This window comes from Ictidomys tridecemlineatus, chromosome X, assembly GCF_052094955.1.
Source record: "Ictidomys tridecemlineatus isolate mIctTri1 chromosome X, mIctTri1.hap1, whole genome shotgun sequence".
NCBI lineage: Eukaryota > Metazoa > Chordata > Mammalia > Rodentia > Sciuridae > Ictidomys > Ictidomys tridecemlineatus.
In genome coordinates, this window is record NC_135493.1 from 110,841,376 (window position 1) to 110,856,469 (window position 15,094).

Genomic DNA, 15,094 nt, shown 5'->3' on the forward strand with positions numbered 1-15,094 from the left:
TTCAGATATTAGGATACTGAATATTAGCTCCTAAGTTATCAGGGCTATTCAAAGAATGTTAGATTTTGAAATATCACTTTAAAATATATTTCTCAGCAGATATTATTTTGAGAACATTAGCAATAGTTCATCCAGGTAACCAAATGTGTCTAGCAGCTACAAAATAATAGATTTATCCCTCTCTAACCCCTCAAAAAAGACCTAGATTTTGCTAAACCTAAGCTAAATATCTACATAAATTAAGTGAGAAGACTGGTAGGTAATCTCCAAGGCAATGGAAAAAGAGAAAATTATAACTTCATTGAGTAAACAAAGACACCAAGAATGTATGGCTAGAAAAGAGTACCCTTATAACTGCCAAGGGGCACATCAGTAGGATTAAGGGATAAAGCTTTTGAAAACCTCATCTAAATTGCCTATTATGGCAAGGGAAAGAGAGAGATATTAAGACAACTTCAAGTTGTATTAACCAAAATAGTATTTTAGTGTTATGGCAGATGATTTCTAAATGAAACAAATCTTTTTATTTTGTCTTATACTTTTATGATTTTTATCCCTTGAAAGTTGCATAGGCTGACATAATTAATAATTTAACGAAGGTATTATAAGGCCTACACCTCAGTAGCTTTGAAACTGCTAATTGGGATAATAGGAAATTACTTGTCTTTTCCCAAATGCCAGTGAAGTAGGTCAAGATAATTAATATGCAAGCTGACTTTTCAGTCAAAGGAAAACAAGAGAAGTCTCATCTGTGTACTTTTAGTACCATCCATTTCAGACTAAAATGAGTTCAGCCTGAGAAAAATCACAGTATGACTCAGTTAAATAATTGAATTTTAAAATAAGACAAAAGATAGTTCAACCATGAGAACACAGATTGAAGTCTGTTCTAAGGAGGACTAAATTTACACTTCATAAGCACAGCCAAATTCCACATCCATAAGGAAACTGAAAAACATCCAGGGCATCATTTTAGGTATATCTTGCTTCTTAGATTATCTGTAAACTTGTAAGCACCATATAATATGTGCCATATTATATAAGGTAGGATGAAATATAAATGATAATAAATGGCTTTGGTTGATGACATAATTTTTCATCCTTAAGGTATAAGAAGGCCATATTTTTAGGTTCTCTTCCATTACTCCTTTTGCCCACTTGCTTGATGGTTCCTATTTTTAACTTTATGGCAAACTGAGAAAAATGTTTGAAGCTAGAGACATTAAACTTATTACCTCTGCAAGTTTGTACTTGAGTACAAATTTACTTTAGTAGGGTCAAATTGAATGCTGGCCTTGAGCAGGACAGTTAGTAACACACTGCTGTTAGACCTTGATTTTTTTTTAAAGTACCAGTTTCCTGCTAATCTGTGTGGTGGCACAGTGAGTGCACTGCACTGGAGAGAGTGCATGTAAGTCTGAGGCTGATGTAATGGCCACAACTTCATTGCTGTGTATAAGTTTTGCTCTACTGGAATAACACCAAGAAGCCTGGTTTGAATAAGCAGCCTGCTCATTTACTCCTAATGGCCAATCCAGGTGAGTCAATACTATGGCACCTTAAACTAGACCTTAGTCTTTTGAAAACACTGATTATAAACATACTGGTTCGCAAATGAAAAGTTCATCAAATTGTATACTCCTGAATATTAGAAATAACAATGCAAAACCATGATTAGAAAGGCGAACATGCATTTCATCAAATAAGAAACATCTTCCAGGCAAGCATGAAATGCAACTCTGTTGAGAACAGTTTGAAATACACTGAGACATCAAGTGGCACAATTTATGGAAAAATACCCAGAAAGCAATGGGGCCTCAACAATAGTGCACAGTCACTTCCAGCAAAGCTGAACTGACTGAAATAGCATGAATTGTTCCATAATATTGAATTGTAAAGAAAAATGTGCAATACCAAATTTACTGACACACTTACTATGGCTATTCTACCTTATCACATTTATTCTGCAAAGAGAACCCACTAAAAATGATGGACAGTATCAAATAACTACTCACTTAATTCACCTGGAACCTGAAAAAACTCCTCACCTACTTAAGGGTGCACCTATATGGCTAACAATCTATCTAATCTACAAAACAATAAAAAAGAGGCTCTAGAAGAAATTGAAAGCTATCTAAATAGAGATGCTCTATGGGCTACTGGAATTTGGAAGGAATGGCAGGTATGGTGCCATGTTTTCCTTTTGTGTCCTAGATATATTTGCTTCTAGTCCTTTCCAACACAATGACCAGGATGAATGGCTAAATACCTCACTTATTCATAAAAAAGATGGCATCAGTGACTCTGCTTGTAGGAATGATGGGATGTTTTCTAAACAGAATTCTCTATTTCAGGGGGCTGTGCTAGTTTCAACACAGTTTATTTTAACACAGCTGAGATAAAGTATTTCATACAATATTTTTAGAGTTAACAAACCTCACATACTTAGTCATAGCCATTATGCAGCAACTGGATGACAACTGAAATAAAATTTTGAATTCAATTTTAGAAAGCAGTTCATTGATTTTGTAAACATTAGAATATTAAATATGTATTATTGCCAGAACTCCAAAAGAGGCCTAGCATGACTCCTAAATATTTTTTACAAGAGTCTTCCATAATCTCTGATAGATGTGAATGTTGGGAAGGCTTGGCAGGTAGTAGATGGTAATTACTTTTTTAAAAAGAATTAGCACATTACTTTTTAAATTTATTTTTTAATGTGGTACTGAGGATTGAACCCAGTGCCTCATGCATGCGAGGCAAGTGCTCTACCACTGAGCTACAACCCCAGCCTGGTAATTACTTTTTCTACACCAATAGTATACTTTTTATAATATTTCTCATGAATATGATGGCTAAAATATATTTCTCATGGAAAGTACCTAAGCCTGTAAATTTTATTACAAGCAATTCTTGTACTTGTTGTAGAAGATATAAAATCCCCATTAAATAATACAATGCAAGATCCATACCATAAAAGAAGGTCTACTACATTGTCTTGTCAATAATCTTCAAAGTGGCTCTCATATTAAAGGAGTCAAGCTTCACATTAACATGAGGCTTTTGCCTTATTGGTAATTTGAGAGCTTTGAGTTGTTTTTTCCAATTACAATGAAGAACTAACATGAATATATCTGGAAATCAAAGTCCTGCATACTTGTAAAATGGGTTAAAAGCTATTTTCTGTTTGTATCCATCAAAAAAGAGAAGTCTAATGCCCTAAGGGGACCAAATGAGTAACTCATTTCATAACCACTGGCTCTAATCATCTACACTAATCGGCTCAGATTGCATTTTGAATAGAGATGCAAGTGGTAGCATATTTCTCTTACACATTCAGGATTTATAGCCAAACCTAGATTTTCTAACAAAAACAACTGAGTTATACCCTTAAACTAACCTGAGTTTCTGGAGCAGTGTATGATGTTAGGTATAAACAGATGCTTGGTATAGCATACTGGATAAAGAACTTGATACTTGGGAAACATAATCTTAATCTCAACAAGACAGAGGGTTACTTGATTGGCTTCTCTCTCTTCAGAGTTGAGTTCATATAAATTGAGCATTGTAATCAACATATATACCAAGAAAGCACATGGATGCTTTTGGTAAATTGGTTTCTAGAAACAAATACAACTATTTGGAGTTGACAGAAATGCTATGTGACATCTCTCCTTGGAAAAATTGTCTTTTGCACTTTTCTTTTAAATCTGATAGTGAAAAAGGAAGATATATACATGTGTAGGTGTGGTTGGGTGTATATGTGCATAAGTATTTACTTATTTAACCAGGGCTCTGCTAACATCCTGTTTGAAGCATTTATAGTTTCTTAACCCAAACTCAGGGGGTAATCAGTGTGGACCAATGGGATGATGCATGCAAGTGAGAAGAAACAGGGTAAGAGAAGGAAGAAAAAGAAATGAATACTATTAACCTTAAAAGGCAATAGGTAGTTGGGAGAAAAAAAATTTTTGCTCCAGCTCTGTGTGTCCTGGGATAAAACTTCATTCTTCATTATATATAATTTTCCCCCAAGTTACTTAAGTTATGGAAGTAGGACATGAAGGGGGACCTGACTTCTTATTCAGCAAGATCATTATTTTAAGAAAAAGGGAAACAATTCTATTTTCCTCAAACAACAAGTTTGAAAAGTTTAGGCCTTTGTATACACAGGCTAAGAATCTCCATAAACATACTTACTTTTTTCTCCTATGTTTTCCCCTGCTGCTTCCCCTTCTTCCTCCTCTTCTTCCTCCTCTTCCTCCACCTCTGGGGGTTGCACATCATCCTGTGGGTCACAGGCACTAACCGGAGCATTCAGACAGCAGTGGTTGAATCCACTATCTCGAGGCAGAGTAAAACTTCGAGGCTTGCCCCCATTGCCATTTAGCACTTGCATCCTCTCACTCTCGGCCAAGGGGTATGGCCCATAGTGATCCTGTAGGTGGCACTTCTGAGTTGGAAGGGTGGATTGCCGCCTGTGCTCAGGGGAGATGGCTGCAGAATCAGAGAAGACGGAATCCTCCAGGGGCAGAGTCTGAAGATAGTGTAAGCCTGAACTTGTTAGTGGTGTCTCAATTAAATCCTGCCAGGAGCGGCGCTGACTGGCTGTCTTGCGAATGGGGGACACTGCACTGCTCCCAGTTACCTCCTGGCGAAACTCCTCATGAGAAGACTGAGACTGAGAGGTCTCTGTGGAGGAAAGCCGGCTGTGTTTTGCTTCCACATAAGGACTGGCACAACTCATCTGTGGAAAAGAGCCTCTGATCAATCTCCACAGAAATAAAAGACCACTTGGAGCACCAAGGAACACTTAGAATTTTACCAAGGAATATTTAAGTGAATAGATTCTTACACTGTCATGTAATTACTAAGAAAATTGGTAGATATCCCAAAGTTAGGCCCCAACTTATAGTTTAAGAGACAGACTTGTTTGTCTTAACATGCAGCTATACAAGGTTCTTATGAAAAATCTGACATTTCAATGGAAAATTTCACAATAATGAAAGTATGAGAAAATGTGAGTGAGAAATATTCAGCAACTAAAACAAACACAGTTTTAAAATATACATTTGGAAATCCTGAAGTTTTGTATGAAGATTCACATTTTTGGATTTTATGTAGCTTGGGGGTAAAGGCAAGGAGAGAGGCTTTTGGGTATAAGAACATGTTGCCCATAAACAGACTATACACTTCCTCTTCTTCACAAATGAAATGTCTGTTCCTATGGGTGCCACAGAAAAGCTGTCTTATTTTCTATGGAGTTAAAAATGTAGGCAGGATGAGATTATACCTTGTTGGGGATTAGCATTTGCCTTGAATATAGACAATATATGGTATATAAACTCAAAATAAAGATGAAATATTTTTTATTTGTGGTATTTAAAGTTTCAGAATTCTAGAGCATCATATAAACATGTATATTAAACAGACTCCATTGTTATCTAAAAAGCTATATGCCAAACATTATAAATAAATAAATAAACAAACAAATAAATAAATAAATATATATTTTTTGGTGGTGCTGGGGATCAAATCCAACCCAGGGCTTTACACATGTTAGGCAAGTGCTCTGTCACTGAGCTATACCCCAAATCTATAATACTATTTTCTATCAGTTATTTGTAAAGGATATAAAAATGAACTTTACTAGTGTATAGTAGATAAGGTCAATTTTATATCTTTTGTTAAGAAAACTTTTTTTGTGTTGATATCTCCATGAATGCTACTCTGACACAGTGTATGCTCTTAATAAAATTGGTCACATATTCTTCCTTCCTGGAATTTCTGGCAATGTTTTTTCTTTGTAAATTTGTTGGCAGTCAACCACTGAACCACATCCCTGGCCTTTTATTATATTTTATTTAGAGACAGGGTCTTGCTGAATTGCTAAGTGCCTTGCTAAGCTGCTGAGGCTGGCTTTGAACTCTCAAGCCTCCTGTCTCAGCCTCTCAAGCTGCTGGGATTACAGGCATGTGCCACCATGCCTGGCTCTTTGCAAACTTAAAACTATTTTCCTTACTAATTTTAGACCCTCTTTTTTTTTCATTTTTCCAAAGAAACCCAAAGGTTGACATGAAATTTGCTACACAATTTTTAAACATATAAAGAGATGTTTCTTGTCAAAGAATCTGGTGATATATTAAGTATACTTGTATTGTTAACTTACAGAAGGAGGCCGTGGGTATGTGTCATAGGGTGGAGGAGGACTGTCTTGTTTTGGTGTTGATGGAGTATCTGCTTCTTCCTTGTCACTCTCACTCCAGTAATCTGGAAATTCACACACATGGATATATGGACATTCTATTAAATATTTCTAATCATATTTTTTTCAGAAATGTACCTTATCATTTAACAGAAAGAAATTTAAATTCCATTCCAATACCATACTCCTGAGCACTCCCCTACCCTAGTCATCAACTTCCATTTGTTGGGTTTTGAAGAGGAAGGAAGAGCAAAATTACCTAATTCTAACCTGCTTTCAAAGCAAGTGTTTAGACACAGCCATCATTAATGGATTTAAGAAAAGACACTCTGTAAGCCAAATCAGGTTTAGTGTGCCTTTGCATCTAGACAAAATTATTATGAAGCTTCAATTAATAATTGATATTACATGATGCTTCTTAAAAGGTTTATCATTTTATCTTAGAGATTAATATTCAAAGAAAAGCAATACATATACTGTTGTGGATCTCAACAGATATAAACAGCTCCAAAAATAATGTTCTCAATTCTTTTCTTTGGCTTCAATTCACTGGTTATCTAACTATCACTGTTTTTAGAGTCATGCTGACATGAATCCGTAACACCACACTCCCACCTCTCTTTGGAAACACATGGCAAACCCTGATCCTTGCCAAATGGAAACAGGCAAATCTACTGATGTGGCTACAGTTCCAAACTTCCAGAATGATTTAAAAGGGTAGAAAATGTAAGCCACTAGAGAAAGTGACTTGGCAGACCTCAAACAAAAGGGAAGGAGAACAATTCTCTGAGCTATACATTAGTAAAGTTAAATCAAATGCAGCAAAACAAAGTCAATAATCAGAAACTATTCCACTAATATCTCAGCCACCCTATAGCTGATGGGGTAACTCTTTTGTGATTTATCAGAAAAAAACCAGAAGTGTTACCCATGTCAATTTTAGATAATAAGAATCAGCCACCCCATAACTGATGGGTTAATGTTTTGTGATTCACTGGGGAAAAACCCCAAAGTGTTACCCATGTCAATTTCAGATACTAAGAGAACAGGCATTAAAACAAAAAGATTCCTTAATATCATGAAAATTTAAATCATAAAAAATTCCAAGGTTTAACTAATATTCAGATTTAGGTGAAAAGTCACAGTATCCTTTTTTTTCCCCATAGAAACCCTTCTCTTCCCAGGAATTCTCACATTATAATATTTTTATATATATTTTCCCTCTGGTGCTCATTAATAAAAATAAGTACAGCTAACATTTATTGAGAAATTATTGTGTGTTAATAGAAGTAATGATTTGAACCAGGAAATTGCCTTGCCTTAAAACTCCAAGGACTGTTTCTGAGACTCTTTCATTTAATATAGTAGAAGAGTTTGCTAGGGAGTATACTGATAATCATTTAAATGCTCTACCCCCTCCTGATTTATAACTCTGACCACTATAAATAGAAACTCTTTAGCAATGAAGACTGGGAATAAAAGATGTCCATTATATTCAGGCTTTAAAACATAAGGACACTGACAATTCTATTTCTATCTTAATTTTTCCTTTGAATAAAAGGTAGGAAATGACTAGTTAATCTAAATTTTATATCTGTTTTTTTCCATTAAAAAACAATGGAAATAATGGACAGTGCCAGCCAGTATACTAAGTCTTCCTTCAAATCTGAATTGACATTTTTGCCCAGAAATAGGACCAGCAAACACTGGTGGAAAAAGCATAACCTATATACTCAGGCAGGTATAGGTTGAATTCTTGGCTAGACACTTATTTTTTAAAAATTTGTTCTTATTAGTTGTACATGACATTTAACATATTATACATACATGGGGCATAACTTCCCATTCTTCTGGTTGTACAAGTGGAATTACATTGTTCATGTATTCATAATGCACATAGGAAAGTAATATCTGATACATTCTACTGTCTTTCCTATTCCCATTCTCCCTCCCTTCCCTTCACCTCCCTTTGTCTAAACCAAAGTACTTCTAATCTTCCCTAAGTTTGCTTATAATCTATAAAATGGGGTCTAATAATAACTTTCCCTTTAAAGCTGTGTGTCAGGGATACTGAATAAGATAATGTAAATTCAAGTGCCTTGCACCTTGAGGACTCTCAACATATATTAGGACCCTTTATTTTTTTAGATGTATTTGCAGGTAGCATGCCAGGACAGTCTGAGCCAGTTTATACAGGCGATAAATGCCTGGTGGTCATCTTCTCAGGCATTGCTGTTTTTTTTTTTCCTTATAGCAAGTTCCAGTAATGAAAACTAAAATCTGGAGCCCTGGGTTCTGGGAGGATGGTTTTATGAGAGCCTGAAATCCAACTGGAAAGTCAGTGCTAGAGGTGAAGGGAGTGAGCAACACTTCCACACAAAGCAGTGGGCTTGCCAAGATCACTCCATCCTTCCCACTATTCCAGGAACTCTGGCTCAATTTCTCCTTGATGTTTACATTGATACCTTGAAGCCTTAAGGAGAAAATATCTCAAGTGGTCCTTATTAGTACACTGAAGAGGAGATGATCAGCATTTTATCCAGGGCTCTATATCTGTCATTATGAGTGACAAAGATTTCAGGAAGTTCCCTCTCTACTTTTTCTCTTCAGCTAAATTAGAAAGAATTCTAATCCACTATTTCATATAATTCTTGGTTTATTAAGAAGCGTCACTGATCTAAACTTTTCTTGGGTGCCTTAGAAAATGCTGAAATACCACTTTGCAAGTTAACTTCTTTTCTTACACTAAGTGGTATGTGTTTGAGAGAGCAATTCCAGGGAAGAAGCTACACAGAAAATTTAGTTAGTCTTTTTGTGTTTGTGTGGAAAATCAGGAGCATACCATAGCATAAAGGCTTAAACTAGTCTGATTTTTATTCTAGGATAAATTATCTTTGTAGCTTTCTACATAGCATCAAATAAATGGATATTTCAACATCCTTACAATGACATATAATTTTATAAATAATCATGAATAAACAGTGACATCACTAGAAGAGGAAAACTTCCACTTTACTTTTGCATGTTAACATAAAAGGATAATTTTAAATTGAAATTTTCATTTAAAACTATCTAAGAAACATATTTCATTCATTTTTATGTAGTCAAATAATTATGAATACCTTATATATGACTGAAAACTATCTGACTTGAAGCTGGAAAAAACTGGAAAAATTACCAACAAATCATGATTAGCCAAATTGTTATTTTGGTTGAATTTAGTGTAACCCTGTTTTCTCTTAACTACAAATATGAGTACTCAAAGAAAACCCTACAGCCTTCACATTTTTGTAAGTAAAGACAAATTCATTAAACTTTAAGTTAATAAAGAGTCACAAAAAGTTACACTAGATATTTAAATAGAAAAAGTGGCAGCTGTTTCTTTGCATCTTGGTGAAATATTTCTAAACTTCAAGGAGCTATATTTTATTTTAAAAATTTAATATAAATATTTATTTAAAATATTAATAGAAATATAAAATCAAAATTATACATATTTATAGGTTGCCTTGTGATGTTTCAAATACATATGTGTGTGTATGTAATGTTTAAATAAGGTTAAACATCTACCTCTTCAAACATCATTTCTTTAGAATAAAATATTTAAACTCCTTTCTTCTAGCTTTTTGAAATATTCAATATCATTATCTACAGTCTTCCTACTGTACAATAGCATACCTAACTTATTTCTATCTATAATAGTACCCATTGATCATCCTCTACCTCAATTCTGCACATCCTCTGGCAGTTACCACTCTATTCTCAACTATGAAAGAGCTGTATTTTGTATGAAGCTTAACTTCAATACTGAGAATGGTAATCAGGTATCAGCTATCAAATTACTACAGAAGTGTGGAGTAGACATGTGCATGTATTAGTTTTCTATGTACAATATCATGATACCCTAATTATGAATAAGACAGGGAGTCTACTATGGTTCTGACATATGTTAAAGTACCTTAGGTATTTTCACATACTTTATGTGAAAATTGAAATTACTTCAAAGATTCCAGTCGCACTGCATTAGCAAAAAAAGATTTAAATTGTAACTCTTAGCTTCTGCCTATGATTTCTACCACACTTCAGTAGGCATTAAAATATATACTTACATGATTGACCAGGGCAGCATGAACCCACAGAATACTTTTTGTAACCTGTGTATGCAATATAACTTACCATATCTTTCATTTTTAATGAAATTTGGTTATATAAATACTGAATACAAAGAAAATCCACTGAAATAAAGACTATGCTCAGCTTTAAATAATGTCCAATAATAAAATAACGGACATTAAGCCCAAAATTCCAAGTTTACTTATTTATGTAAACTGATATTTTTACTACATTACCCACACTTCCTTTTAAAAATTTTTTTTGTAGATGGACACAATACCTTTATTTATTTATGTGGTTCTGAGGATAGAATCCAGTGCCTCACATATGCTAGGTGAGAGCTCTACAACTGAACCACAATCCCAGCCCTACCCACACTTCTAATTCTTATGTTTTTAAAAAAGGAAAAAATCTATAAACACCTTTAAAGAACTATTTTATGCCTTTTAAAGAAGTGTGGTACTTTTTTCAGTACTCTTATCTCAAATTTAGGTCTATAAATTACAATGAAGCATGAAAGTGAAAAACAAACTTATAATCACTAAGATGTCTTTTCTCCCCCTGTACTGTTAATTGAACCTGGGACCTTGATCATGCTAGGCAAGGTTTATACCACTGAGCTACATCCCCAGGCCAAGACATGTGCCTTAATAACTTGTCTGACACTTCATAGTCTTGACTTAGATTTGCCTGTGTAGATTAATTTGATGGAGATAGTTTCTATATTATTTGTGAAATTATACATGCTGCTTTCACTCCCTGGAATATTTTAATTCCTTCCTTTAGTCAATATCCTTCTCATCTTTCAAGACCCAGTTCAGAAAATAGAGCCAATATAAAGTTTTTCCTCATTCTTTTCCTGGAAGGACACACATTAGCCTCATTCCATGGAACTTGATTTGTACTTTATTATATTTCACTTTCTATATTGCACTAAGACTATCTTTTCTACCAGAATGTAATATAATTTCAGGTAGGATGGGTGTCTATTTCATCCTTACATTATTAAGAGTGCTAGTTGAGGGTCTTGTACAGAAGTACTTAATATTGAATAAAATATATTCTTTCCCTCTCTACTGCTGACTTTAAATCATGTTCACTGACCATTTTTTTTTCCCAGAAAAGCATTTCCATATCAACTGCACATCCTTCTCGGCACTTATGAAAAAAATATTTGTAACCCCTCAGTAATTTTTTATTAGCAGTATACTATGCAAAATTTAGTACTTATTTGGATTTTGTGGTTCTCCTTAGTTTTTCTTAACTAATTTCAAGAATGAATTTTGTAAGTCCTCAATAAGATGAAAAATTCCCCTTGGGAGAAACCATGCCTTGCTAATTATTTGAGATCTCCCTGACCTAATTCCTCACCCTCACTAATCTGACAATCTCCATTCCCTCACCCTATCACTCAAACCAAGGGCTGGCAAACTTTGGTCTATAGGTCATGTAATGACCCTTTGCCTGCTTTCACATAGCCTATTAAGATCAATATATTTTTGTACAATTTAAATGGCTAAAAAATAAACCATAAGAAGAATATATTTCAACATATGAAAAATGATATAGAATTCAAATCTTAGAGTTCATAAAGAAACTTTATTGGCACACAGCCATACTCATTAATGTGTCTTTGCTTTCATGTATTATAATAGCAGACTTGAATAGCTACAATAGAGACTGAGTATGGCCCTCAAAGCTCAAAATATAATTTGACTCTTCATAGAAGAAGTTTACTGATATCTGCCTAAACATTTGTTGACATGTTGGTTTTGGGATCTGGTTGTCTTCTTTGGATCTCTAAAACTTTTTTTTTAGATTTTAAAAAAGTCTTGGCTGAGATTTTACTCTAAATCTGAGAGGAAACAGGTTTTTAGGAATCTACACATCAACAAACTGGCTGTGCTCACTGTAGACATAACTACATGTGGGTTTGTGTTGTATCCATGTCAATGTGTGGAATTTTTAAACTTTAGGATGTCTCAAATAATTTCAAAAAACTATTCATGCTTCCAAGGGATGTATAACAAGCACCCTTTCAGCAATGTGAAGCTACCTCAGAATAGTGACCACAGCTTTCATTCTTAAGATTTCAATTCTGCATCATAAATCTGAGGTCAATACCAAGATAGATTCCCTAAGACCATAGAGTAACATAGTAAGAGAGCTAAAGAACATAACCAAATGAGATATCTTATAAAAGAAAGGATAATTTCTCTGACCTCTCTGCATAAAAGGCTACTTAATTATCCATGAAACTGCTAAATAGAAAATACAGATCACTGACAAGGACTTGGACTTGGGTTAATAAATAGGATCTACTATAGACTTTTTCATTTTTAAGCTTTTGTTCCTCCACAGGAAATAGATGGAAGAAGAGGATAATAACCAAGACAGAATTCCACCTTAATTGCTCTAAACATTTGAGGGTTCAGTACCTATCTGTTCAATTAACTTTACCTATAATAATCTATGACCTGGATTTGAAGTGCCCAGTGAATAATAGTCACACAATAAAATGTTTTCTCTTAAGTGACAGCAATGAAGCACTGTATAGGATAACAGCAAGAAAAAAGTATAAAAGAATTGTAACAAAGAAGGTATTCCTTTACCTTGTTCTTGCTTAATCCTCTCTCTTTCTGCATATCCTGCAGTCAGCATATTAATTCTGTTAAGCCACCTGCAAAAGCAAATATTAAAATCAGTAACATTGTAACTTGGCCCTCAAAGCTCAAAATAATATGTGGATCTTTACAGAAAAAGTTGACTGATATCTGCCCAAACATTTGCTGACATATTGGTCTTGGGATCTGGTTGTGTTCTTTGGATATTTAAAACTTGATTGTTTATTAGCTAAAAATATTTACTTATCACAAATAGTTAAGATGACTAAGAATATGTGAAATAGTCCTACGTATAAGATGTGTTCTTTGCCACTCTTGATACACGGAGTTTTCAATGAGTCATAATTTACTGTAGTACAAACCATTCTCACACCAAAGATGTTATTTCAATACAATAGTTGGGAAAAACTGTTAACATTTGTTCCAAGAAATATTTGTAATATAAAGGGCTCTGGGATGATCAAAGCCATATCTGTTGCTCCAAATGTAGAAGTACTTCAAATATTCCTGTTGTTCTATTTCATCAGAACAAATGTTCCTTTAGAGATACCTAAATAATATCCAGTCTAATTTATCCTGATAAGAGAGTTACAGACCTTGCCTGTGAAAATAATAGTCTTACTTTGAAATGACAGTTTTGATTAAACTCATTTAAATTTAATAATACAAGAAGAAACACATCTGGGAGCACTTCAGAAACTTGTCTCTAAATACAAGAGAAATTAGTTTTCCAAAGATATAAGGAACATATATAATAAACATGTATTTTAACCTCTGTCTGTATCTTGAAAATGTATTTTCATGAACAATAGTAAGTTAAAAATAAACCTTATCTATTTCCTCATTCAGTACTACTGCTATTGCCAATGTAGCAACTGCCTGAAGCAAAGCATGGTCTCTATCACTTTCATTTGTTCCATCAGGGCTCTCCCTATGTGCTTATATTTCCAATTATTTATGTTATATCAGATTAAAAAAAACCGTACAATATTTAAACAAGGTTCTGAGGCCACAGTCTTCCACTGGTCATTTCTGAGCCATGACCCATAAGCTTTCCAAAATCAGAAATTGAAGAAGAACCTACCTTTCAAATTAGCTTGGGGAAGTATGGGATTACTAGCATAGTTAATATCATTAAATTGTAGAATAATCAATCTAGATATACTTTTAAGAAAAGGGTGTATTTGAGAACTTTTTCTCCTAAGATCATATCTTCCAATCAAGGGGAAGTAACATTATTTGCAGTGATTCATATATTTCACCATTTTTGCCAGGTGGTGTTAACTATGCATCAGATACTAAGCGTATCTTGAAAAGGAATGAAAGTTATGTCTTTGATAGATAGAATCACATCTACAGAAATTTAAACTTTAAGAATAAGTCACTTAAAGCCAAATTTTATTTTGACAAAACCTACAATGTTATTATCACCTCAAGTATGTGTGGGAAATAGAGAAGGAACTGGAATAGAAATGGAATAAAATACTGATCACATGAATGCAATAGCACAGAATATACACATACACTCCTGAAGATTATAAACTGTAAGTCATGAGGACAATTTCTTAGCAAATAACTGTTTTAAAATGACTAATTATTAGCAAAATATCAAATTTAAATCTAGTCTATAGCTCATTTGTAGTGAGAAAGGGGTTGAACTACAAGGCAGATCTTATCATTCTTGGGAAAGACTGTCTTGATGTTTTGGGAGTAAAAATCATGATTATATAACTAAAGCAAAATTCACCCATTGAAATATAATCCATTGCCTTACATTTACTACTTTAAAAATCACTAACATTTAGTATTATTGCAATTCCAAAGAACAATGCGGTTCTTATGAAATAAATCAAGAAATTAAAAAGAAGTTTCCTCAAATTTTCAATTTAACACTTAAGTGCCTATGTGCTGAACAATGAGCTCTATTAAGGGTATTGAGCTTAACATGTGATAACATGGATAGTTGAGGACCTAGATCAAAGGTTTAAAATAATTAAAACACAAAATAAGAGTATCACACCTCCCCACCTGCCATGTGCATGTGAAGAACATTTTCATCTTGAGAACAAGGAGAAAAAGCTCTCCAAATTCCAATGGCCTAGTGTGAAATTTCAAGAATGGGAGTTATATAAATTAAGAGGAAATTATG

General features: G+C 34.0%; 1 protein-coding gene across 5 annotated transcripts in view; it reads right to left on the bottom strand.

The window, feature by feature from the left end:
* The window catches only part of Cnksr2 (connector enhancer of kinase suppressor of Ras 2), a 263,374-nt gene that overhangs the window by 37,503 nt on the left and 210,777 nt on the right, over positions 1–15,094 (bottom strand). For all 5 annotated transcript variants that reach the window (XM_040268915.2, XM_040268994.2, XM_005334818.4 and 2 more), the window contains 3 exons: positions 12,934–13,001; positions 6,173–6,273; positions 4,204–4,750 (listed from right to left, as the gene is read on the bottom strand). In XM_040268915.2, the coding sequence (XP_040124849.1) occupies positions 4,204–4,750; positions 6,173–6,273; positions 12,934–13,001 (716 nt within the window). The remainder of the gene's footprint in view (positions 1–4,203; positions 4,751–6,172; positions 6,274–12,933; positions 13,002–15,094) is intronic.